At 39.2% G+C, this 27462-nt stretch overlaps 1 protein-coding gene across 1 annotated transcript; it reads left to right on the top strand.

Moving 5' to 3' along the window:
- The first annotated feature begins 793 nt into the window (after positions 1-793).
- On the top strand, positions 794-26786 carry si:ch73-40a2.1 (ephrin type-A receptor 4). Its single transcript, XM_060933717.1, has 15 exons — positions 794-1066; positions 1452-1513; positions 1649-2261; positions 12580-12732; positions 12922-13248; positions 13526-13688; positions 13872-13969; positions 14184-14288; positions 17318-17398; positions 20067-20159; positions 22941-23062; positions 23187-23296; positions 23392-23551; positions 23642-23775; positions 25696-26786. Exons 1-15 carry the CDS (start codon positions 973-975, stop codon positions 26000-26002), a joined length of 2622 nt encoding a protein of 873 aa, XP_060789700.1. The 5' UTR covers positions 794-972; the 3' UTR covers positions 26003-26786.
- The last annotated feature ends 676 nt before the right edge of the window (positions 26787-27462 follow it).

The following is a 27462-nucleotide window of genomic DNA, read 5'->3' as shown; positions in this document are numbered from 1 at the left end:
CTTATCTCATCTCATTATCTCTAGCCGCTTTATCCTTCTACAGGGTCGCAGGCAAGCTGGAGCCTATCCCAGCTGACTACGGGCGAAAGGCGGGGTACACCCTGGACAAGTCGCCAGGTCATCACAGGGCTGACACATAGACACAGACAACCAACCATTCACACTCACATTCACACCTACGGTCAATTTAGAGTCACCAGTTAACCTAACCTGCATGTCTTTGGACTGTGGGGGAAACCGGAGCACCCGGAGGAAACCCACACGGACACGGGGAGAACATGCAAACTCCGCACAGAAAGGCCCTCGCCGGCCACAGGGCTCAAACCTGGACCTTCTTGCTGTGAGGCGACAGCGCTAACCACTACACCACCGTGCCGCCCCTGAATTAAAGCATTTTAAATGAAATTTAAATTCATATTTTTAAAATGTGCTGTATGAGTGGAGAAAAAATCAGATATAAAATCTCCACAAATTGATTCCATACCATTTGTCTGTGAACCTCTGCCTGAGGGCATTAAATCAAGTCATAACAGCGATCAGTTTAAATGGGAAACTTCAGTGCAAAGACATCACAATGGGATGGAAATAACACAGCCTGAAGTTTTATACCAGTGAGTATTTAACTCATTACATGAGTTAAATACATTCTTCTGTGTCTAGTGACATTTAAAGTACTGATAAACTGCAATGCTGTACATTTAGTACAACATTTCACCCACTTCAACTTTCACAACAGCAGCAATAGAGAACTACGCCTCACTTTGAGTAGAGTGTGTGGGAAAGGCTGTGTGTGTGTGTGAGAGAGAGAGAGAGAGAGAGAGAGAGAGAGACAGACAGACAGACTCGTACATCAGAGGAGAGAAGCTCAGTGCACAGGTGTATATGGTAACAGTAGCTATGATCATTTATTCTCCAGTTTAGCAGGCAGGTTGTGTTTTTCTTGCTCTAATCACTCCTCACACAGTGACTCTCATGGATATTCCTGTCATCCTCTGTTTACTGTTAGATTACTACTTGTTTTCTGTTACAATTTTGGGCACATCTGCGCAACTGACCTCGAATAAAGGTAAGAAAATTAATGTTGAATAACGTTTAACAATTATTTGTAGATTTATTTGTTCTGATTTTGCCAAAAGAATGTTAGATATAACACAAATACTTGAAAGAAATCTATTTTATATTTCAAATTTATATTTTTGACTTTCTGAAAAAATGACATAGAACAAGTATGATACATTATACAGAGACTTGGATTTATTGTTTTTATTGCCTTTCTTCTTGTCGTGTGACATTAATTTGGATTTCATTTAATGCTTTTAAGTAATGTCTACTAAGACTTTGAGTCTCTGTTTATCATTAACAGCTTGTAAATATATATTATCTCATCTCAAAAAAAATTTCACATCATACATGTATATGTAACCATAATAATTTGAATCCACAAATTGCAGAGATCATTTTGGACTCTCCCACAGAGGGAAATCTGCAATGGATATCCAAACCACCCAAAGCTGTATGTTCCTCCTTTCAAACCTAGTACTCAACCTTTATGTAACTGCCATTCATTAAAAATGTGGACTTTGCATATTAAGATGTTAAATTACATGTGGAGATATTAAGTTCACATGTTACAAATCATTTATTTCAGTGGCAAGAAACAAGGCTAAAGCTGGGACTGAACCTTGCCCACTCAGTCTACCAAGGCTGTGATTCAAAGCTAAACAACACCCTAAAAACATTGTGGACTAATTGGATTGCGAAAAAGGACGCCCATGAACTTCAGCTGGACCTGCTTTTTGCTCAAGATGACAAAACACCTGTCACCATCCAGTTATTGGAGTCTGATATCCCAGTGGAATCTCCTAGACGTGGACAAATGCGACAAGAGACTGTAGCTCCACAAGCATTTACTCAAGCTACTACATCTCAGGATGTGGAGACACATCTGTATCATGCGCAGGGTCTATACTTGGGAAAGATCACAACAAAGGGTTTTCATTTGGGTTTCTCCTACAGGGGATCATGCATGTTTATTTCCTCCGTGCGGGTCTTCTACATGAAATGTCCAGGGTTGACGGTGAACCAGACTAGTTTTGGAGGAGCATCGGCAGGGTCAGGGTGGATCAGTGGCCAGTGTGTGTCTGGAGCTGAAGAAGTGTCTACCCCAATGATTGAGTGCAAGCCCAATGGACAGTGGGGTGAAATGCAAGGATTCTGTGTCTGTGGAGGAGGTTATCAAACCGACGGGAACATGTGTAAAGGTCAGAGGATGCTTTCAGTTTTTACTTGGTGAAGATTTACACCCATGAAAGCACTACTGTATATATGTAATTCATGAGACATGTACAGTATACAGTGGTGCTTGAAAGTTTGTGAACCCTCTAGAATTTTCTATATTTCTGCATAAATATGACCTAAAACATCATCAGATTTTCACACAAGTCCTAAAAGTAGATAAAGAGAACCCAGTTAAACAAATTAGACAAAAATATTATACTTGCTCATTTATTTATTGAGGAAAATGATCCAATATTACATATCTGTGAGTGGCAAAAGTATGTGAACCTCTCGGATTAGCAGTTAATTTGAAGGTGAAATTAGAGTCAGGTGTTTTCAATCAATGGGATGACAATCAGGTGTGAGTGGGCACCCTGTTTTATTTAAAGAACAGGGATCTATCAAAGTCTGATCTTCACAACACATGTTTGTGGAAGTGTATCATGGCACAAACAAAGGAGATTTCTGAGGACCTCAGAAAAAGCATTGTTGATGCTCATCAGGCTGGAAAAGGTTACAAAAGCATCTCTAAAGAGTTTGGACTCCACCAATCCACAGTCAGACATATTGTGTACAAATGGAGGAAATTCAAGACCATTGTTACCCTCCCCAGGAGTGGTCAACCAACAAAGATCACTTTGTTGCAAGGAGAAAGCCACTGCTGTCCAAAAAGAACATTGCTGCTCATCTGCAGTTTGCTAAAGATCATGTGGACAAGCCAGAAGGCTATTGGAAAAATGTTTTGTGGACGGATGAGACCAAAATAGAACTTTTTGGTTTAAATGAGAAGCGTTATATTTGGAGAAAGAAAACCACTGCATTCCAGCATAAGAACCTTATCCCATCTGTGAAACATGGTGGTGGTAGTATCATGGTTTGGGCCTGTTTTGTTGCATCTGGGCCAGGACGGCTTGCCATCCTTGATGGAACAATGAATTCTGAATTATACCAGCTAATTCTAAAGGAAAATGTTCGGACATCTGTCCATGACCTGAATCTCAAGAGAAGGTGGGTCATGCAGCAAGACAACGACCCTAAGCACACAAGTCGTTCTACCAAAGAATGGCTAAAGAAGAATAAAGTGAATGTTTTGGAATGGCCAAGTCAGAGTCCTGACTTTAATCCAATCGAAATGTTTTGGAAGGACCTGAAGCGAGCAGTTCATGTGAGGAAACCCACCAACATCCCAGAGTTGAAGCTGTTCTGTACGGAGGAATGGGCTAAAATTCCTCCAAGCCGGTGTGCAGGACTGATCAACAGTTACCGGAAATGTGTAGTTGCAGTTATTGCTGCACAAGGGGGTCACACCAGATACTGAAAGCAAAGGTTTACATACTTTTGCCACTCACAGATATGTAATATTGGATCATTTTCCTCAATAAATAAATGAGCAAGTATAATATTTTTTGTCTCATTTGTTTAACTGGGTTCCCTTTATCTACTTTTAGGACTTGTGTGAAAATCTGATGATGTTTTAGGTCATATTTATGCAGAAATATAGAAAATTCTAAAGGGTTCACAAACTTTCAAGCACCACTGTATGCCTTAGGGTGCATCAGTTGCCCTCACTTTCATAAAATCTGATGCATTTTTGTTTGGGTGTTCCTTTTCACCAATAAAGACATCCTGTAAAATTTTTTGACCATATTCAAAAGTCTAATGGTGGCACCATGAGGTTCATTTTTTGCCAAAAAATGCTTATTTTATGTTTTCGCGTAAGGTTTGAATCACAATGTTGGACTCCATTTATTGATTTCTTGTGACCCAGAGATCATGTTAAGAACCTTTGCAAGGGATTGAGAAGCATTAATGTGATTCATAATACATTTGTATTGTTTAAAAGTAGTTGAACAATGATTCAATGAACAGCTAAAACAGCTAAAAATGAACTGTGCTTGATAATATATTTAGAATATGTACTAAAAATGTGTATCTAAGATATTTGGTATACTCTATAAGGTGCCATAATGTTTCATGAAAAGTGATCAAAATTTTGTCATAAAAGTCATAAAATAGCAGCTTTTTCCATAACTTTGAGCTCCTGGTGCCACCATTAAACTTTTGAATTTTGTCAAAATATTTCACCCAGTGTGTTTTCTTACCAAAAGGAACATAAAAACAAAAATGCATCATGATCGGAGGAACTTTTCATTTTTAGGGGGCAACTGATGCACCCTAATATGCCTAGTCAGATTAATCAATTTATTTCAGCTTTATTGTTGAGGTTCTTTGCATACCATGACTGGTTCTTCTGTGCTATTTGGCTGTTTTACCAGTCATCCAAGCAGCATAACACATTCCTACCTGTCCAGGCAGACTCTAGGTCAGAAAATATGATTGATAATTAGAAGTAGTAAATGTCATCAAGCCTTTAAAGATATGCCATACTTTTTTTTTTTTTAATCAAGACTGAACCAGAAAGTCTACAATTGCAGTATCACTGGCTTCAGTCATCTTCCACAGAATTATAGATAGAAAAGATCTTACTATAGCTGGCTATAGTTCAAGCTTTAGTGTAATTGCTGCATTCACAATGGCAACCTGTCAACCACAGGCTGTTGGTCATAGAGTTATTCTTAAAAATTCTGATTCACACCTAACTTACACAACTCAAAAAACATCACATATTTGTTTCCCTTATTTCATAGACACATACACTCATGAGCAAGCATTCTCTAATGGAAATTCCCTAGCTGTTTTCTATATATGACCAATGTTAGACCATAATGATGAATGTGAAATTTACAGAAGTTTTCATACACTCATCATGGACATAAATATCATGGCAGTATTGGGCTTTCAATTTTTTTTTTGAGCTGTTCTTTTTCTGGGGAAGAATGCTTGTACAACATACAGTATATTTAATAGAAAATAAAACAAGAATTTGATGCACAAGTTTTTTTTATTTATTTCAGGGGTTTTCTGAAGTCAACACAGGGTTAAAATTATACATACAATGTCAAAAATATATACACACCCACTTAGGTTATTAATTCAGTAGTGCTGAAAGGTCCAAAATGTCTTTTAACTTGTCATCATTCTGCCACAGAAAAAGAACAGTTCAAAGAAATCAGCGAAAGCCCAATATTTCCATGAAATTCATGTCCCTGATGAATGGATATAAAGTCCCAACCTCAACTGTATGTATATGAAATCCAGAAGAGAGAGGTAGCACAGTCTTACGTGGTACCAGCAAAAGTGGCATGGGGCTAATAAATAGCAAGCTGATCAGAAGATCAGCTAGTCTAGACTGAAACTAGTCTAGTTTCAGTGGAAACCACACCGAGAAAGGCACTGCACTCCAGTCAGTGAAACTTGATTCAAAATCACCTTTCCTGTAGGTAAGAATGGCTGCATTATCTGTCCTACTTTTTACATGGTGCCTGCCAGAACCAATAGCAACTTTTTTTTTTTTTTGAAGACAAAGAAAATTTTGTTTCGATTCACCAATAGACTAAAAATCCATTATGGGGTCCAAACTATCCAGATAACCAGTCCACCTGATTGCTCCACAATCAGCTCTGTTGTATTCTGTAGACAGGTCCTCAGGAACAGGGTTAGTGATCACTGGTGAAGAGATGAGATAGTACTGCAGGACTTTGAAATCTTGAACTTTAAGAGTTGCATTAGAGTGTTGACAGTAAATACAGTAAATATAGAGCTCAAGCTACTCAACAAAGAACATTTACTGCTGCATTTCTGAGCACATTACTTTGAAACATGCATAAATGAAAATGTTTTCAGTAATGAGAGTTCGGTGTTGAATCTACTCCTACAAAAACAAAACAAGTAAGCAAGCAAACAAATAAAACAACAACCAATAACTGATACCTTCTTATTAACTGATAATTGCTTATTCCAGACTTTGAGGCTACGGATTTATCCATGCCAATTTAACTTGTGTGAGAGAGAAAAAAAAACCCAAAACAATTATAACTGATAGCCCAGAGATTGGTGTCCTGCCCAGGATTTACCCCACCTCTTGCCCCAAGTCATCTGGGATTAGCTCCAGCTTCCCCTGCGACTCTGACAGATAAGCACTATAGATAAAGGAGGAATGGTTGGATGATAGCTCCAACATGAAATCTGCTTGTTCCAGATACATGAAGAATGCTTGTACAACATACAGTATATTTAATAGAAAATAAAACAAGAATTTGATGCACAAGTTTTTTTTATTTATTTCAGGGGTTTTCTGAAGTCAACACAGGGTTAAAATTATACATACAATGTCAAAAATATATACACACCCACTTAGGTTATTAATTCAGTAGTGCTGAAAGGTCCAAAATGTCTTTTAACTTGTCATCATTCTGCCACAGAAAAAGAACAGTTCAAAGAAATCAGCGAAAGCCCAATATTTCCATGAAATTCATGTCCCTGATGAATGGATATAAAGTCCCAACCTCAACTGTATGTATATGAAATCCAGAAGAGAGAGGTAGCACAGTCTTACGTGGTACCAGCAAAAGTGGCATGGGGCTAATAAATAGCAAGCTGATCAGAAGATCAGCTAGTCTAGACTGAAACTAGTCTAGTTTCAGTGGAAACCACACCGAGAAAGGCACTGCACTCCAGTCAGTGAAACTTGATTCAAAATCACCTTTCCTGTAGGTAAGAATGGCTGCATTATCTGTCCTACTTTTTACATGGTGCCTGCCAGAACCAATAGCAACTTTTTTTTTTTTTTTGAAGACAAAGAAAATTTTGTTTCGATTCACCAATAGACTAAAAATCCATTATGGGGTCCAAACTATCCAGATAACCAGTCCACCTGATTGCTCCACAATCAGCTCTGTTGTATTCTGTAGACAGGTCCTCAGGAACAGGGTTAGTGATCACTGGTGAAGAGATGAGATAGTACTGCAGGACTTTGAAATCTTGAACTTTAAGAGTTGCATTAGAGTGTTGACAGTAAATACAGTAAATATAGAGCTCAAGCTACTCAACAAAGAACATTTACTGCTGCATTTCTGAGCACATTACTTTGAAACATGCATAAATGAAAATGTTTTCAGTAATGAGAGTTCGGTGTTGAATCTACTCCTACAAAAACAAAACAAGTAAGCAAGCAAACAAATAAAACAACAACCAATAACTGATACCTTCTTATTAACTGATAATTGCTTATTCCAGACTTTGAGGCTACGGATTTATCCATGCCAATTTAACTTGTGTGAGAGAGAAAAAAAAACCCAAAACAATTATAACTGATAGCCCAGAGATTGGTGTCCTGCCCAGGATTTACCCCACCTCTTGCCCCAAGTCATCTGGGATTAGCTCCAGCTTCCCCTGCGACTCTGACAGATAAGCACTATAGATAAAGGAGGAATGGTTGGATGATAGCTCCAACATGAAATCTGCTTGTTCCAGATACATGTTTAAAAGTAACATACTTTATAATGAAATGATGATCCTGTAATATAGTTATAACATCACGTCAGTATGAAGTGCATTACTTTTAAACATGCATAAATGGAAAATGTTCTCAGTAAGGAGAATTGGGTGTTGAAACCATTGTGATTATACTGACATGCATCATGTCAGTATAAAGTGCATTCTAATCACAGACATACAGTGGTATGCAAAAGTTTGGGCACCCCTAGTCAAAATTGCTGTTACTGTGAACAGTTAAGCAAGTTGAAGATGAAATGCTCTCCAAAAGGCATAAAGTTAAAGATGACTCATTCCCTTTATATTTTAAGCAAAAACAATTTTTTATTTTCATCTTTTACATTTTCAAAATGACAAAAAAGGAAAAGGGCCCGAAGCAAAAGTTTGGGCACCCTGCATGGTTAGTACCTAGTAACACCCCCTTTGGCAAGTATCACAGCTTGTAAACACTTTGTAGCCAGCTAATAATCTTTCAGTTCTTACCTGGGGGATTTTCACACATTCGTCCTTGCAAAAGGCTTCCAGTTCTACAATTTTCTTGGGCTGTCTTGCACGCACTGCTCTTTTGAGATCTATCCACAGATTTTCAATGATGTTTAGGTCAGGGGACTGTGAGGGCCAGGGCAAAACCTTCAGCTTGTGCCTCTTGAGGTATTCCATTGTAGATTTTGAGGTGTGGTTTGGATCATTGTCTTATTGTAGGACCCATCCTCTTTTTAACTTCAACTTTTTTACAGATGGTGTGATGTTTGCTTCCAGAATTTGCTGGTATTTATTCGAATCCATGCTTCTCTCGACCAGTGAAATGTGCCCTGTGCCACTGGCTGCAACACAATCCCAAAGCATGATCAATCCACACCCATGCTTCAGAGTTGGAGAGGTGTTCTTTTCCTGGAATTTGGCACCCTTTTTTCTCCAAACATACCTTTGCACATTGTGGCCCAAAAGTTCTATTTTGATTTCATCAGTCCACAGGACTTGTTTCCAAAATGCATCAGGCTTATTCAGATGTTCATTTGCAAACTTCAGATGCTGAATTTTGTGGCTAGGATGCAGGAACGGTTTTCTTCTGATGACTCTCCCATTAAGGTCATATTTGTTCAGGCGTCGCTGCATAGTAGAACAGTCCACCACCACTCCAGGGTCTGCTAAATATTTCTGAAGGTCTTTTGCAGTCAAACAGGGGTTTTTATTTGCCTTTCTAGCAATCCAACGAGCAGTTCTTTCAGAAAGTTTTCTTCATCTTCCAGACCTCACCTTGATCTCCACTGTTTCTGTTAACTGCCATTTCTTAATAACATCACAGTCTGAGGAAACAGCTACCTGAAAACACTTTGCTACGTTCTTGTAGCCTTCTCCTGCTTTGTGAGTATCAATTATTTTATTATTCAGAATGCGAGGGAGTTGCTTAGAGGAGCCCATGGCTGCTGATTTTAGGGACAAGTTTGAGGAATCAGAGAATTTATACAGCTTTGAAATCTGCATCATCTGACCTTTCCTAATGAAGAATTTGAACAAGCCACAGCTCAATAAGCTAATTAAGGTCTGGAACCTTGGTAAAAGTTACCTGAGAACTCAAATGTATTGGGGTGCCCAAACTTTCGCATGGTGTTCCTTTTATTTTTTCAGTCTCCAATTGTACAAAACAAAATAATACACAAATCTTGCAGAAAACGCTGAAAAGAAATGTCGTCTTTACCTTTATACCTTTCGGTGATCAGTTCATCTTTTGCTCACTATTCACAGTAACAGACATTTTCAGTAAGGGTGCCCAAACGTTTGCATGCCACTGTATAACACTAGCAATGTAAATATTTATTATAAGTCAAGTCAATTTCTTTGTATAATGCTTTTAACAATAGACATTGTCACAAAGTAGCTTTTCAGGAAAATATAGATTTTAAACATGCGAATTAATAAATTTGTCCATAATGAGCAAGCCTGAGGTGACAGTGGCAAGGAACAAGTCCCTGAGATGACATGAGGAAGAAACCTTGAGAGGAACCAGACTCGAAGGGAACCCGTCCTCATCTGGGTTTTAACAGATAGTGTGATTATAAACATCTCACTTCTGTAAATGTGTCATCTATAGTCAAAGCATGCAATAAGGAGAGCTGGGTTAGAATGTTGGTTAAAAAAGGGCCTTATGGACCATCTTGTACATCTCATACCATCTTGCATTGTAGTAGTAGGTTCAACACCCAACTCTCCTTATTGAAAACATTTTCATTTATGCATATTTAAAAGTAATATGCTTTATATTGACCTACTACTAAAAAATAAATATATGAACATTCCATTTCATGTTTGGACTCCTGCACAGATTATGATGGAGGATATGGAGTGAATAATTGCTTCATAAATATGATGAAAAGGCTTGGTCCATGGAGCATGGATAAATCATAGACTGAGCAAAAGGAATCACTTTCAAACTTACACCAATCAGCTATAACATTGTGACCACTGAGAGGTGAAGTGAATAACATTGATTATCTCATTACAGTGGCACCTATCAAGGGGTGGGATATATTAGGCAGCAAGAGAACAGTCAGTTCTTGAAGTTGATGTGTTGGAAGCAGGAAAAAATGGGCAAGCGTAAGGATCTGAGCGACTTTGACAAGGGCCAAACTGAAAAAGTGAAAGCTGGCTAAAACAGAAAGGGGTCAGCATTAACTTTTTCAGCAGTTTGTGCTACAGTAGCTCTTCTGTGGGATTGGACCATATGGGCTAGCCTTTGTGACCTATGCGAATTAGTGAGCTTTCGACACCCATCACCCTGTCACCGGTTCACCGGTTGTCCTTCCTTGGACCACTTTTGGTAGGTACTAACCACTGCATACCGGGAACACCCCACAAGATGTACCATTTGGAAATACTCAGACCCAGTCATCTCACCATCACAATCTGGCCCTTGTCAAAATTGCTCAGTGCTGAGTTTCCCAAAAGCATCATAGCACAAAGATCATCATTAAAAGGTAGAGCAAGCAGCACAATGAATACTCTCTCTCCTAGTTAAGATGTTCTTCGTGTTAAGAGGCTTTTGGGAAACCCACCACAGATTCTTACTCTTGCCCGTTTTTCCTGCTTCCAACACATCAACTTCAAGAACTGACTGTTCTCTTGCTGTCTAATATATCCCACCCCTTGGCAGGTGCCATTGTAACAAGATAATGCTATTTGCTTCACCTCTCAGTGTTCATAATGTTATGGCTGATCAGTGTATGTCTCTTTTGTGTGAGACAATAAAAATGAATCAACACAAGCACACCTTTCTTTTCTGGACTGTCAGTTATAATTTTCTTTTTTATTCTTTGTAGTAGTAGCTAGACTGCATGTTAAAAATTAATGCACTTTATACTGACATGACAGTGTAACTCTATCACAAGCTATTCGATCTGGATCCCACTGCCTGCTGCATTACCAAAAGCAAACAAAACAAACATATAAAATATCTCTGAATAAGTCTGTGGTCATGATATATTTCCAGTGTCACGTCAGCTGCTGAACTTATTACTACAAAACAAACAAACACACAAAAATTATAACTGTTAGTGCAGATGATCAGAGGAGGCTGTGTGGAGAAGAAAAAAATAGGAATCAAACAGTGTGCTAGTGTTGATTTGCACTGATTGTGGCCTAGATGTCCAGAACAAACACATTTCTTATCTGGGCTGCAATGGGACTGAGCAATGTCTTGATTGCTCCATAAATGTGATGAGAGGGCCTGGTCCATAAGGCATGGATAAATCAGTAGCCTGGATTATATATGATTAGAATGCACTTTATATTGATGTGTTGCTGTAACAATATAATTTTTGAAATGGAAGCCTTTATTTGCCACATGCACACTCAAGTACAGTGAAATTTGTCCTCTGCATTTAACCCATTTGAAGCAGTGAACACACACATGCACACAAGTGAGCACACACATATACCCAGAGCAGTGGGCAGCAATGCTACAGCGCCTGGGGCACTTCAGCCCAACCTCAGGCTATGGCCACCCCACGTTAACCTAACCTGCATGTCTTTGGACTGTGGGGGAAACCGGAGCACCCAGAGGAAACCAATGCAGGCACGGGGAGAATATGCAAACTCCACACAGAAAGGCCCCCCATCAGCCACTGGGCTCGAACCCAGGACCTTCTTGCTGTGAGGTGACAGTGCTAACCATTACACCACTGTGCCACCCTTGTAGCACCATATCAGAATAGGTTCAACACCCAACTCTCCTTGTACAAATGAAAACAGTAAGGAGAGTTAGGTGTTCAATCTACTACTACAAATGTTAGCCCAAGAAATCTGCTTGTTCCAGACATCTAGGCTATTGATTAATCCATGCCATGTTGACTGATTTATCCATGCCTCATGGACCACATGAATGAATGTTCCATAAATTAGAAAATCTATCATCCTGTGTAGCACACACAGCAGGCATGACCACATGCATATACATGTAGCATGTTTATGAGAGGCAGTATTAGTTATCACCATGACCCCCACCAAGAAAAGTGGAAGGAAAATGAATGAAAAAATCTCATTTATTCCAGTTATGGGTCAAAACATGGGATCAGCCAAGGGGTAATTGATACATGTGATATGTGATGGTACAGAGCTACTATTGGTGAAGGTGCAATCACAAAAACATGTAAAATCCTACCTGGAGTGTCCAACTCTGGACTTGTAGCTATGCACTCGAGAATAGTTTGGTGATTTCTTTACTAAAACACACGTACTAATTCTAGAAATTTGAACAATCAATTGAATTAAGTATGTTGAGGTAGGGGAAACCTGTCTTGTTATTGGTGGTGTTATTAGGGAAAATGAACCAATTACAAAATAGGGTTGGATGGCTATGAATGTATTTTTTAATCTTTCCTCTGATTTATCTTTTTTTTTTTTCTTACACAGCTTGTAGTTTGGGCAGCTACAAAGCTGCCAATAGTGGAGAATGTCAGCTTTGCCCATCCAATAGCCAAACATTCTCGGAAGGTGCTTCAAAGTGTGATTGTGAAGAGGGATATGCCCGACTGCAGAATGACCCACCGGAACTAGGCTGTACAAGTGTGTAACATATCTTTAATTTCTTAGTAAAAAGCTCTGGTCTTGTTTTTTTTTAACATCATCATTTACATCACAGTGGTTATTTTATACACACATTCTTTGTAATTCATTGAAATGCACAGACATATGTAGGTACAGCTATGAACACATGTCTAAGAAAATTGTTCCTTGTTTATTATTTATTTTCAGAATCTCCATCAGCACCGCTCAATTTAACTATCCATCAGTTGAGTAGCGGATCCCTGATTCTGACCTGGGCCATACCTGCAGACCTGGGTGGAAGAGAGGAAGTGATGTATGATGTAGAGTGCAGACAACAAACAGGAGAATCTCATACTCCATGGGTTCCATGTGACGATACCATGTTAATAACTCCACAGTCTGTGGGTCTGACTGAAACTGTGGCCAACATTACTGGATTACAGCCACATGTGGGATACCAGTTTTCTGTCAGAGCATACAACAGAATATCTCAGAAACTGGGCACATCTGGGTCTACACATTCCATTACTATATGTAAGTGATGATTCCCATCAAAATGTTCGACCTGTGCAGTAATGGATTTATTTATTAGTTTAGATGATGGTAAAATATGACCATACATACATATGAGGGGGAAAAAGATCTGATAAGCATCTTTAAGGGTTCTTTGGTTTGTTCTTCTGAAAGAATCCTTTAAGGTTGTATGTAGAACACTACACTAGTCGTTTTGTCTTTCAGTGAAGGAGCTAATTAGAACCCCTTCAGGAAACGTGAGGTAAGATGTTCAAAATTAATTCTGCGTGCCTGACAGGGAAGACTCCAGTAGTGATCACTGCTGTTCCTGGACCAACATCTAATGCCCAGGAAAAGCTCAAAACTCCAGTGATTGTCAGTGTGCTGTGTGGAATACTGCTACTCCTGGCTCTGATATCAACTGCCTTTTGCTTTATACGCAAAGGTTATAAAAAATTCAGGTAAATAAACTAGAATTTTTTTTAAAAATAAGTAAATAAGATTTATAAAATAATGTAGAAATAAATATTTTAATAAATGCACTAATTATTATTATTATTATTATTATTATAGAAAATGGTGTAACTTAGGAGTTGATCATTCTATTTACTAATTTACTAATTTGTAATCTGTATTGGATTTAGAGAAGATCAGGAAGTGGACATTGTGCCTTTACAGGATATTGTTACATCGTACAGACTCTCTGAAGAACCAGAAACTACACCTCCTCAACAAACTACCAGTAAGCCTTGATTAGACTTCATCTCATTAAATCACAGTAAATGTCTGCAGTGAGTTTTGGTGGAAGTGAAACATGATTGGAATTTAGCCCATTGAATTATTTACAAATTGTTGACATTTCAGCAATGTCGGTGAATGTACTTTTGATTGCAGTGTAGTGTAATTAAGCATATACATATGAGCTATACCTCAGAGCTGTCTCTGTCTCTCTTTAGGTTCTGTTCAGTTTTTGGACAGTGTCAGTGAAAAACTGCTGTCTGGTATTAAAGACGTGTTGGTAGATCGCAGCCGAATCACACTGGGCAAAGAGCTCGGGAAAGGTACACACACACACATACACAAGTGTCTTGCAAAAGTATTCATCCCCCTTGGTGTTTGTCCTGTTTTGTCACATTACAAGATGGAATTAAAATAGATTTTTGGGGAGTTAGCACCATTTGATTTATACAACATGCCTACAACTTTAAAAGTGAAAATTGTTGTTTTACTGTGAAACACAAACAATAATTGAGATTTAAAAAAAAAAACAGAAATCTGGAGTGTGCATACGTACCCCCCCCCCCCAAAGTCAATACTTTGTAGAGCCACCTTCTGCTGCAATTACAGCGTCCCAGTCTCAAACTTCTGGCTGACTCAAACAGATTTTCTTCCAGAATTGCCCTTTATTTAGTGCCATCCATCTTTCCTTCAGTCCTGACCAGCTTTCCTGTCCCTGCAGATGAAAAATATCCCCACAGCATGATGCTGCCACCACCATGCTTCACTGTAGGAATGGTGTTCTCGGGGTGTTGGGTTTGCACCCACCATCTTATTTCCCATGATGGCCAAAAAGATCAATTTTAGTCTCATTTGACGAGAGAATCTTCTTCCATGTGTTTGGGGAGTCTGCCATATGCTGCTGGGCAAACTCCAAACGTGTTTTCTTATTTTTTTTTAATTTAAGCAATGGCCTTTTTCTGGCTACTCTTCCATAAAGCTCTGCTCTGTGAAGTGTATGGCCTAAAGTGGTCCTATGGACAGATACTCCCATCTCTGCTGTGGATCTTTGCAGCTCCTTCAGTGTTATCTTTGGTGTCTTTATTGCATCTCTGATTAATGCCCTCCTTGCCTGGTCTGTGAGTTTTGGTGGGTGGCCTTCTCTTGTCAGGTTTGTAGTGGTGCCATATTCATTTCATTTTGCTATAATGGATTTAATAGAGCTCCCTGGGATATTCAAAGTTTGGGATATTTTTTATGACCCAACCCTGATCTATACTTCTCCACAACTTTGTCTCTGACCTGTTTGGAGGCTCCTTGGTTTTCATGTTGCTTACTTAGTAATGTTGCAGAGTCAGGGTCCTTCCAGAGCAGGTTGATTTATACAGACATCATGTGACAGATCATGTGACACTTTGATTGCACACAGGTGAATCTTAATCAACTAATTATGTGACTTATGAAGTGAATTGGTTGAACTAGCTCTTATTTAGGGGTTTCATACGAAAGGGGGTGAATACTTATGCACACTCCAAATTTCTGGTTTTGTTTTTCATCTTAATTATTGTTTGTGTCACAATAAAACAGCAATTTGCACCTTTAAAGTGGTAGGCATGTTGTGTAAATCAAATTGTGCTAACCCTCCAAAAATCCATTTTAATTCCATCTTGTAATGCAACAAAACAATACAAACACCAAGGGTGTGTGTGTGTGTGAATACTTATGTATATAAAATCTTCAAGCAAGGGCGGCACAGTGGTGTAGTGGTTAGCGCTGTCGCCTCACAGCAAGAAGGTCCAGGTTCAAGTCCTGTGGCCGGTGAGGGCCTTTCTGTGTGGAGTTTGCATGTTCTCCCCGTGTCCGCGTGGGTTTCCTCCGGGTGCTCCGGTTTCCCCCACAGTCCAAAGACATGCAGGTTAGGTTAACTGGTGACTCTAAATTGACCGTAGGTGTGAGTGTGAATGGTTGTCTGTGTCTATGTGTCAGCCCTGTGATGACCTGGCGACTTGTCCAGGGTGTACCCTGCCTTTCGCCCGTAGTCAGCTGGGATAGGCTCCAGCTTGCCTGCGACCCTGTAGAACAGGATAAAGCGGCTAGAGGAGATGAGATGAGATAATCTTCAAGCAAAAAAAAAAGCTGGCCAATCAGACTGAACTAGTCTTTAGTTCATTCTTCAAACTGAATGATATAATCCAGAAGAATATTAAATTTCATTGCTTTTATGATTGTACATAGTTCATTAAAAGTAATTTTAGTACTTGTTTACATAGTGTCTTTGATCAAATGTATCTTTATTCCCAACATATCATTATTATCCGTTATGCATTTATTACTATATCACATTCACATATACACTAATTTTACATTTAACTACCTCCTCCCCCCTCCAGAAAATCCCCTCCCCAACACAGTCTCTCCAAAATCATATGCATGGCACAGGACAGCTTTAGTTCACAAGCATGATGGGATATCAAAAAAACACAGACAACAAAACCTCCCTTCAGCATTCAACCATCCTTCCTTAGTCTAGGAAGTACCTTCCAAAATATATTGGATATTCTAGGTCCTACATAATTCAGGAATGGTGTCCAGATATGAGAAAATATGCCAATTTTACCTCTAGACCAGTATGTCAGATATTTCATTCGTAAAAGTTTGAATATAACCTTATGCCATTCTGAGACTGTTGGTGGCTTGTTACAAATCCATTTTAGTAATATACTTTTCCTTGCAACATAGGTTAACACATTTAACCATTTTTTGTCTCTAAGTCCCCTTGAAGTGGATTGGATCCAAATCCAATTCTTTATTGACTATGAAATATAACTTTGAAACTACTTTAATTCATAAATCCTAAATATGTACACAATTCCATATAGTGTGTATAAAACTACCAATCTTCCTACTACATTTAATATACAGGACCGACTTCCTTGAGTCCATCTTATTTGATTTGAGGTGATATCTGAAGATGGTGCAACAAACTGAATTGTAATTCCTTGCTCTCTTATATATGGATATGTTATTGGCATACTCCCATATACATGTCCCTGCAGCCTAGTCTATCTCCAAAAATCTTGAGCCCACATTTGCATGTTTGCGTCATTTGCTTTACCTGGCTTTTAGACGGCCTCACAGCAGCATCCTAGTATAAACCTAGTACTATTTATTTTATAAATTAATTACTCATTTGCTGATACTTCCAGATTAAATTTATGCCCAGTTTGGTTCTGAACAAAACTTGTAGGGACCTTAAACAATGTGTTTGAGGTAGTTTATATTTCAGCCTCAGTTGATCAAATGACATCCTTCTGTCCCCTTCGAATATGTCAATCAAGTGTATCTGATAGGTTTGGCATTTCACCTCTTTTAGGAGAATTTGGAGCAGTCTATGAAGGCATATTCTTAACAGAAGATAATAAGAACATCCAAGTGGCAGTGAAGACCATGAAAGGCAAGTATATGATAAGAACAGCTTCTAATCCAGCTACACCATTTTGAAAAATAATAATTTTTTAAACTCTCTTTTGTCAATGAGTACTACTAAAAAGAAAAAAAAGATGAAATGAAAGGGCTCAATTCAAAATTTAACCATGACGTTCTAACCTTGAGTTCTTGACATCACTGTGCTGAGCTGATATTTATTAATAAAATACATTATAACTAACCAATTCTTATTATATGCACCTGTATTCCAGCTGATTTCACTTCCCTATCTTATCCTACATATCTGTCTTTCAGACTAAGTTATATCACAAGACTTGATAAGACTTTTTTTGAAAGTTTGTTTTAAGGCCCCTGTCTTGATACACTTGCCACAATAACATAATGAAAAGTCCATGTGCCTCATACACTGTATGTCCAAAGGTTTGTGGACAACTAACATCACACTCACATGTGGTTCTTCATCAAAATGTTGCCACAAAGTTTGAAGCACATGATCATCTAGAATGTCCTTGTATGCTGTAGCTTTACAAATTCCCTTCCCTGGAACTAAGAGGCCCAAATCTGTTCCAGCATGACAGTGCCTCTGTGTGCAAAGTGAGCTCCATGAAGACATGGTTTGCCAAGGTCGGAGTGGAAGAGCTCGAGTGTCCTGCACAGACCCCACTGAATCCTTTTGAGATGAACTATAATGCTGACTGTGTGCCAGAACTCCTCACCCAACATCAGTTCAAGATCTCACTAATGCTTTTGTGGCTGAATGAGCAAATCCCCACAACCAGTTTCCAAAATCTAGTAGAAAGTCTTCCCAGAAGAGTGAAGGCTGTTACAACGGGGGACTCAATCTGGAATGAGATGTTTAAAAAACACATATGGGTGTGATGGTCAGGCATCCACAAAGTTTTAGTCATATAGTGACATACAGTGGTGCTTGAAAGTTTGTGAACTCTTTAGAATTTCCTATATTTCTGCATAAATAGAACTTAAAACATCACATTTTCACACAAGTCCTAAAAGTAGATAAAGAGAACCCAGTTAAATAAATGAGACAAAAATATTATACTTGGTCATTTATTTATTGAGGAAAATGGTCCAATATTACATATCTGTGAGTGGCAAAAGTATGTGAACCTCTAGGATTAGCAGTTAATTTGAAGGTGAAATTAGAGTCAGGTGTTTTCAATCAATGGGATGACAATCAGGTGTGAGTGGGCACCCTGTTTTATTTAAAGAACAGGGATCTATCAAAGTCTGATCTTCACAACACGTTTGTGGAAGTGTATCATGGCATGAACAAAGGAGATTTCTGAGGACCTCAGAAAAAGCGTTGTTGATGCTCATCAGGCTGGAAAAGGTTAAAAAATCATCTCTAAAGAGTTTGGACTCCACCAATCCACAGTCAGACAGATTGTGTACAAATAGAGGAAATTCAAGACCATTGTTACCCTACCCAGGAGTGGTCGACCAACAAAGATCACTCCAAGAGCAAGGTGTGTAATAGTTGGCGAGGTCACAAAGGACCCCAGGGTAACTCCTAAGCAACTGAAGGCCTCTCTCACATTGGCTAATGTTAAAGTTCATGAGTCCACCATCAGGAGAACACTGAACAACAATGGTGTGCATGGCAGGGTTGCAAGGAGAAAGCCACTGCTGTCCAAAAAGAACATTGCTGCTCATCTGCAGTTTGCTAAAGATCATGTGGACAAGCCAGAAGGCTATTGGAAAAATGTTTTGTGGACGGATGAGGCCAAAATAGAATTTTTTGGTTTAAATGAGAAGTGTTATGTTTGGAGAAAGGAAAACACTGCATTCCAGCATAAGAACCTTATCCCATCTGTGAAACATGGTGGTGGTAGTATCATGGTTTGGGCCTGTTTTGCTGCATCTGGGCCAGGACGGCTTGCCATCATTGATGGAACAATGAATTCTGAATTATACCAGCGAATTCTAAAGGAAAATGTTAGGACATCTGTCCATGAACTGAATCTCAAGAGAAGGTGGGTCATGCAGCAAGACAACGCCCCTAAGCACACAAGTCGTTCTACCAAAGAATGGTTAAAGAAGAATAAAGTTAATGTTTTGGAATGGCCAAGTCAAAGTCCTGACCTTAATCCAATTGAAATGTTGTGGAAGGACCTGAAGCGAGCAGTTCATGTGAGGAAACCCACCGACATCCCAGAGTTGAAGCTGTTCTGTACAGAGGAATGGGCTAAAATTCCTCCAAGCTGGTGTGCAGGACTGATCAACAGTTACTGCAAACGTTTAGTTACAGTTATTGCTGCACAAGGGGGTCACACCAAATACTGAAAGCAAAGGTTCACATACTTTTGCCACTCACAGATATGTAATTTTGGATCATTTTCCTCAATAAACAAATGACCAAGTATAATATTTTTGTCTCATTTGTTTAACTGGGTTCTCTTTATCTACTTTTAGGACTTGTGTGAAAATCTGACGATGTTTTAGGTCATACTGTATTTATGCAGAAATAGAGAAAATTCTAAAGGGTTCACAAACTTTCAAGCACCACTGTAAATCAAAAATTATACTGAAACTGAATTACATAGACTACTCAACTCATTCATATTGAAAATGCTAAATATTATGGTAGCTTACTTTGTGTTCGATAACATTGAAATATTTAATTTAGAATATGTTCTTTCTAATTCTTGTTACAGTTGAAATTTACAGCCAGGGCGATCTCCAGTCATTTCTCAAGGAAGCTGAAATTATGCAACACTTTCATCATGATAACATAGTGAAACTTTTAGGTAAAATACCACTTCTCTAAATACCAATTTCCAGAGAAAGAAAGTTTTTTCTGCATCTCTGTGAAGTTCTTCTGATGGCTTATATCTTTACAGTCAATGTTGTCTGTACTGTATGTTGTACTGTTAATCATCTTATATTTTATGATTTTGAAAGAGTGTCTTGCTCAAGCTGTGTGTGTTCATGAAAAAAAACCACACTATTTTTGTTCACTCGCATTGAGAGTGGAATTTTTTTTCCTGACACTTTCTTCTGAATTGATTGCTATCAGTTAATGTGCTGTTCTGATCATACGAGTGCATCTCAAAAAATTAGAATATCATGAAAAGGTAAATCAAAAAAGGATTTACAATATAGAAATGTCCAACTTCTGAAAAGTATGGTAATTTAAACACTCAATACTTGGTTGGAGCTCCTTTACCATGAATTATTGCCTCAATGCAGCGTGGCATGAAGGCGATCAGCCTGTGGCACTGCTGAAGTGTTACTGAAGTCCAGGTTGCTTTGATAGCGGCCTTCAGCTCATCTGTATTTTTGGGTCAGGTGTTTCTCATCTTCCTCTTGACAATACTCCATAAATTCTCTCTGGGGTTCAGGTCAGGTCAGTTGGCTGGCCAGTCAAGCACAGTAATATAATGGTCAACAAACCATTTGGTAGTAGTTTTGGCACTGTGGGCAGATGCTAAGTCCTGCTGAAAAAGGAAATCAGCATCTCCATGAAGCTTATCAGCAGATGGAAGAATTAAGTGCTCTAAAATCTCCTGGTAGATGGCCGTGTTGACTTTGGACTTGATAAAGCACAGTGGGCCAGCATCAGCAGATGACAGGGCACCCCAAATCATCACAGACTGCAGAAACTTCACATTGGACTTCAAACCCCTTGGATTATGTGCCTCTCCACTCTTCCTCCAGACTCTAGGACTCTGATTTCCAAATGAAATGCAAAATTTACTTTCATCTGAAACGAGGACTTTGGACCACCGAGCAACAGTCCAGTTCTTTCTCTCCTTAGCCCAGATAAGATGCCTCGGACACTGTCTCTGGTTCAGAAGTGGTTTGATATTAGGAATGTGACAGTTGTAGCCCCTTTCCTGAAGATGTCTGTGCGTGGTGGCTCTTGATGCGCTGACACCAGCCTCAGTCCACTCCTTTGATGACTGGCTTCTGAAGTCAGCAGTCTTTCCACTGATTGTGGTTGCGTGTACTGAACTAGACTAAGAGATACATAGTATTTGTACTGTTTTAAATAGTAATTTACTCAAACTTGAAATTAAACATTCTAATCATTTGATATATTGGATTTCTGATTTTCATGAGCTATAAGCCATAATAATCAAAATTAAAACAAAAAAGGCTTGACATATTTAACTTCATGTGTAATGAATATAGAATATATGAAAGTTTACCTTTTTGAATTAAATTATGAAAAAAAAAACTTTTCCCGATATTCTAATTTTTTTGAGATGCACTAGTAGTTCTGAGAATGTGAATTAGGGCTTTAAATGTGTTTGATATTTTGCACCCAACCCAACCCAACCCAACCCAACCATAGCCCAACGTTTGATGGTGTTCATTACCACAGCAACAATCAGCTTTAGACTTAAAACTTTACACAACTTACCCATGCATTGTTCTTGGAACTGTGATAAGAAAAGATAAAATTTAGCCTCAGTTTCAAGGCAAATGAACACATATTTTCCCATGATAATACTGTTGCAGACACAAACTGAAAGAATTCTTTGGTTATATGCTGAATTATAAATGGTCTTAAGAACACGTGAAATGTGAAACTGGGACCTTCATGAACAAGACAGCCTACTGAAATGTGAGCACTGCTAGAACACAGAAAAGCAGAATATAAAAGCCACTTATGCACAATTCAACACTATACTAATGCTGGGTAGGACCTCCCTTTGCTCTGAAAACAGCCCAAGTTCTCCGTTGCATGGATTCCACAAAATGCTGAAAGCATTCCTTTGAAATTCTGGTCCATGTTGATATGTTTGCATCATGTAACTCCTGCAGATTTTTCAGGTGCAATTTCATGCTCTGCCTCTCACATTCTACTGCCTCCCAAAAGTGTTCTATTGGATTTAGGTGCTTTTCTGCTCACCACAATTGTACCGAATGGTTATCTAAGTTACTGTAGCCTTCTGCCAGCTCAAACCAGTCTGGCCATTCTCTGTTAACCACTCTCATCAACAAGACATTTCTATTTGTAGAACTGCTACTCACTGGAGGTTTTATCTTCATTGCACCATTCTGCGTAAACTCTAGAGACTGCCGTAAGTGAAAATCCCAGGAAATCAGCAGTTATAGAAATATTCAAACCAGCCAGTCTTGCACCAACAATTATGCCACAGTTACAATCACTGAGATCACATTTTTTCAGCATTCTGATGTTTGATGTAAACATTACCCTAAGCTGCTGACCATATCTGCACGATTTGCTGATTTAGATAATTGCATGAATAAATGTACAGGTGTTCCTAATAAAAAGTGTTTGTGTGGTGAGTGTATGTTAGTCTTTTAAGCTGTAAAGATAACGGATGGATGGGCGGATGTTAGCCTTTTACAAATTGCCTCAAATGCTGCTACTGCTTAACCTTGGTCCTCAACTTGGTCTCTACTGTGTCAAGTGGAAAATAAAAAGTTACTAAAGTAAGAAGAAAAGCTGGAGGGAAATACAGATTATAATACATTAAAGATGTGAAGAGAGGACAACTGGGTGATGAAATGCTTGAAGATGAAATGTGTATTTATGTACCATGTCTGTCCACCAGGTGTCACTCTGGAGACAGTACAGGACTCATCCATCCCTGTTCCACTTGTCATCCTACCATATTTGAAACATGGAGACTTGAGACGATTTCTGATAGCCACCCGTTATGGTGACATTCCTATGGTGACTATCAAACACGCATATACAACCGAGCAGACATTTCCAGTCAATATTTTAGATCTCATAACTTGCAACCAACAAATCATGGCATTCCTTGTGGTATCTGTAACTGACTACTTCATTTCAGTTCATACCTCATCAGAGTTTGCTACGCTTTATGATTGACATTGCCTCAGGCATGGAGTATCTCAACTCCAAGGGCTTTTTGCATAGAGATTTGGCAGCACGCAACTGCATGTAAGTCCATGATGGCATTTCTGAACATTTTATATTACAGTAGATTAGTGCTGTTTGAATCATGTTTCTCTCCCACTCATCTCCCACGCATGCAGGTTGGGAGATGATCTACACGTACGTGTGGCTGACTTCGGCCTGTCCAAGCAGATTTTCAGCAGTAACTACTATAGACAGAAGGTTGCTATCCGAATGCCAGTCAAGTGGATGGCCATAGAGAGCCTTCGTGAATCCATCTACACCAGCAAGAGTGATGTGGTCAGTCCTGAATGTTAGTGTCAAGATATATTTTTGTTGTTTCTTCTGAAACAGTCTGTTGAATTTTTCACTGTCTTTAATTGTATGCAGTGGTCCTTTGGAGTGACCATGTGGGAGATTGTGTCCAGAGGAAGGAATCCATATCCTGGCATTCCCAACCATGAGCTTTTGGAACTGCTGGAGCACGGGCATCGCCTCAAACAGGGGGACTGTGACAGTAAACTGTGAGTGCTTTCGATATGTTTCCATTCAGCAAGAGGTGAATTACTAAGCACTGAGTAGGGAAAAAAAACAGATGCTACTTGAGAATGAATGCTGTAGTGATGCTTCCTTTGTCTCCAGATTAATCCAAACAGAGCAAAGATTATTGATATACAACTTGAGGACAACCATTTTGAAGGTTCATTTAGACTTCTTCATTTTGGCCATGTATTAACAGTCCAGATGCAACAACAGGATGAAAATAAAACCAATTCCCACCTTCAGAACTGGGGGGATTTGTGTCAATCTCCAGGTGGGAATCAAAGTCAGAATTTTTTGAGATTTCCGACAGCCCTGATTTCTCAGACCAAACCTAGAATTGAGGCAACTGCCTTCATAAATATTCCATGCATCCTATGAAATTAAGTCTTAAAATAGGAATGCTTGTTTATATTTCATCTTTAAGGGTCATATTCAGAGTTGAGTTAAGCATTTATAGTGAGTTAGAATACAGAAATTGTGCACATCAGTAGTTAGACCTCAGAAGTCACTGCAGAATTAAACTACAGTATATGGTGAAATGTTGATGGCCACCTGGCCATGACCCCCATATGTGGACCTTCCCCAAACATTTACCATAAAGTTGGAGGCATGTGATAATCTAGACTATGACTTTGTATGCTGTAGCATTACAATTTCTCTTTACTGAAACAAAGGGGTTGTGTCCCAGTCCTGTTCCAGCATAAAGCGCCTGAGCACAAAATGCACTCTAGTGTCCTGCACAGAGTCCTGATCTCACCTCAATTTAACACCTTTGGCATGTTGCCTACTATATCTCAATGCCTACTACACCCCAATCCTTCTTGTCCATCAGTGCCTGACATTACTAATATTTTTGTGGCTTAATTGCACAAAACCCCAAGTAACACTGAAATAGGATGCAGCCTTTGGAATGGAATGTTCAGCAAGCACATACTGGTGTAATGGGGAGGTGTTCACATACTTTTGGCCATATAGTGTATGTGCTACTTAGACAGTTGCATAGCAGTTGTGGGCTTAAAGGCAACTGCTTTACTCGAAAGGTGATTGTCTTCAATTTCATTGAATATTAGGGAGATAAACATCCATATGCTAATGCTGCCTAAAATTCAATAAAAACTACAACCGAAACTTTTACCTATCCATCCATCCATTATCTGTAGCCGCTTATCCTGTCCTACAGGGTCGCAGGCAAGCTGGAGCCTATCCCAGCGGACTATGGGCGAGAGGCGGGGTACACCCTGGACAAGTCGCCAGGTCATCGCAGGGCTGACACATAGAGACAAACAACCATTCACACCTACGGTCAATTTAGAGCCACCAATTAGCCTAACCTGCATGCCTTTGGATTGTGGGGGAAACCGGAACACCCAGAGGAACCCACGCAGACAGCATGCAAACTCCACACAGAAAGGTCCTCGTCAGCCGCTGGACTTGAACCCAGGACCTTCTTGCTATGAGGCAACAGTGCTAACCACTACATCACCGTGCTGCCAACTTTTACCTAGTAAACAAAATAAAAACAAAAATGAAATAGCAGAGCCCTGCGATGACCTAGCGACTTGTCCAGGGTGTACTCCGCCTCTCGCCCATAGTCAGCTGGGATAGGCTCCAGCTTGCCTGCGACCCTGCACAGGATAAGTGGCTACAGATAATGGATGGATGGATGGATAAAATAGCAGTAACAGGAGGTTTTTTTCATCCTCCTGAATTATCCCACAGGTTGTGAATATGGCATAAGGCACTGAGATCTCTATAGTGACATAAGCAGAAGCTGTGAAATTCATTATAAAATAACTGTTATACATGGGCTTTTAAATCAACCAAGGACCAAAGTCTAGAGACCAAAGTCTCAAAATCTCCCTGTGTTTTCCTCTTTTTTCCTTCCTCTATCACCCTTTCAGATATGAGGTGATGCTAAGCTGCTGGCACAAAGAGCCCTCTCAGCGGCCTTGTTTTGCAGAGCTGGCTCAGAGACTCAAAGCTCTACTGTGTGAACTTCCGCCCTTGGAGCCCAGTAAAGAGAACTACTACATCAACCAGGGCTTGGAGGCAGCCAACACCACCCAGAGTAGTGCTGCAGAGCCTGACCCTGAGGGAGCTGTAGGAAACATTTATTTGCCCTCGCCGGTGGGCAAAATAGACTGTGCTAAAGAGGAAATGAAGGAAGACACAGAAGGATATCTACTTTGCAGTAAAGGTGGCATGTAGACTGTCAAAAAAGGAGGTACAAAATCTTGCTGCGCTGTGCATAGTGCTATGTTTTTACATTAATGTATATCTGTTTATGCTGTGTACCCAATGCAAAATTAGATTGATTTATATTTTTTACATTTTCTGAGATTTTTTAAATAAATTAATCAGAAACAGGAGGACAATTTGTGAAAAAAATTCTACAGTAAAATTAGTTAACTGATTTTTTTTGTTTGTTTTGTTTTATGAACACATAATCAACATTAATGTATCCTAAATAGCTGATACCTCTGTCTGTAGTTCAGTGTGCACGCTTTCTATTTAGGGCCAACAGTATATATAATTCAGACATTAGAGTTTGGGCCATGTGTCTAAACACAACACTTGTCAACACCATAAAGCCAGATTAGTATTTCTATGAGCATCAGTGATCACTGTTTTTCATTCAACCAGACATGAAAAGAAAAAGTATTTTCTTACTGAGTGAATAACAGACAACACTTAAAGTCCCACAGAAATAGTGACCCAATGTCATATCATCTAGAGATATGATAAAGAGCTCCTTTACCAATACTGTGTAAAAAATGGTGGTACACTTCGAAATACAAGGTTTCTCAAAATGATGTTAACACTAATGGATTATTTTTCTCCTGCAGATAAACGTATGCCATGGGTAACAAATTAAATGGTTCTGTTGCTCACTGATTTTTGTGTGTTGAACATGATGGCGAACAGGTTGAGACCGTCCTGTAAATCATCTTGCACATATGATGTATGTTTTGTGAATAAATGGTTTCTACCATTTATGTGTTAACATAATTTTGACTAACCCTGTATTACCACACTCTGATCAGAATTAACAAATAGAATCCAAAGCAAAAATTTCATTGACATAATCTTTGCCAAAGTCATTAGCTCCTTACAGCTTACCCTTGATATTGTGGTATCATGAATCCTAGTTCCCCCAAATTTCTGGTTCACCTTCATGGGATGCTGTAAGATAGGCAGCTATCCCAGATTCAACCACAAGGTCATTTGGCCACCAGTGCATGTCATGTGTACTTATCATCAGGGCATGCAGTTCTCCCACTCTTTTTTTTGCCAAAGTTATTAAAAAACTAGAAAAGCACTCGGAGAGCGCAGACCTCCGCCAAGAATCCTTAAAAAAAATCCGGGATCCAGAAGGTGATCCGGATCACCGCCAAAATTTAATGGATTGTTACTTGTGCCCAGTCACACCTGTGGAAAAAATTTCAGAGCAATCCGTTCATAACTTTTTCCGTAATGTTGCTAACAGACAAACCAACAAACAAACAAACCAACGCTACCGAAAACATAACCTCCTTGGTGGAGGTAATAACTAGAATGCATTTCCGGAGAAAATGTGAAAGTGTGCTTGCTCAGGTGCGCCGCCATGGCGACCCGGCAAGAGAGGCGACTGCACACCCACACGACAAGTTTTGTGTCAACACGCGAAA

The sequence above is a fragment of the Neoarius graeffei genome, chromosome 1 (assembly GCF_027579695.1).
Source record: "Neoarius graeffei isolate fNeoGra1 chromosome 1, fNeoGra1.pri, whole genome shotgun sequence".
NCBI classification, from domain to species: domain Eukaryota; kingdom Metazoa; phylum Chordata; class Actinopteri; order Siluriformes; family Ariidae; genus Neoarius; species Neoarius graeffei.
The sequence above is the reverse complement of the archived record's forward strand: the minus strand, read 5'-3'. Positions and strand labels throughout refer to the sequence as shown.

What these genes read in the sequence shown, in the direction of transcription:
- si:ch73-40a2.1 (XM_060933717.1), top strand. Translation starts at nt 973, where the DNA reads ATGGATATTCCTGTCATCCTCTGTTTACTGTTAGATTACTACTTGTTT. An exon ending in ACCGGAACTAGGCTGTACAA is followed by an intron (nt 12,733 to 12,921) that starts GTGTGTAACATA and finishes ATTTATTTTCAG; the next exon opens with AATCTCCATCAGCACCGCTC. An exon ending in GGGGACTGTGACAGTAAACT is followed by an intron (nt 23,776 to 25,695) that starts GTGAGTGCTTTC and finishes TCACCCTTTCAG; the next exon opens with ATATGAGGTGATGCTAAGCT.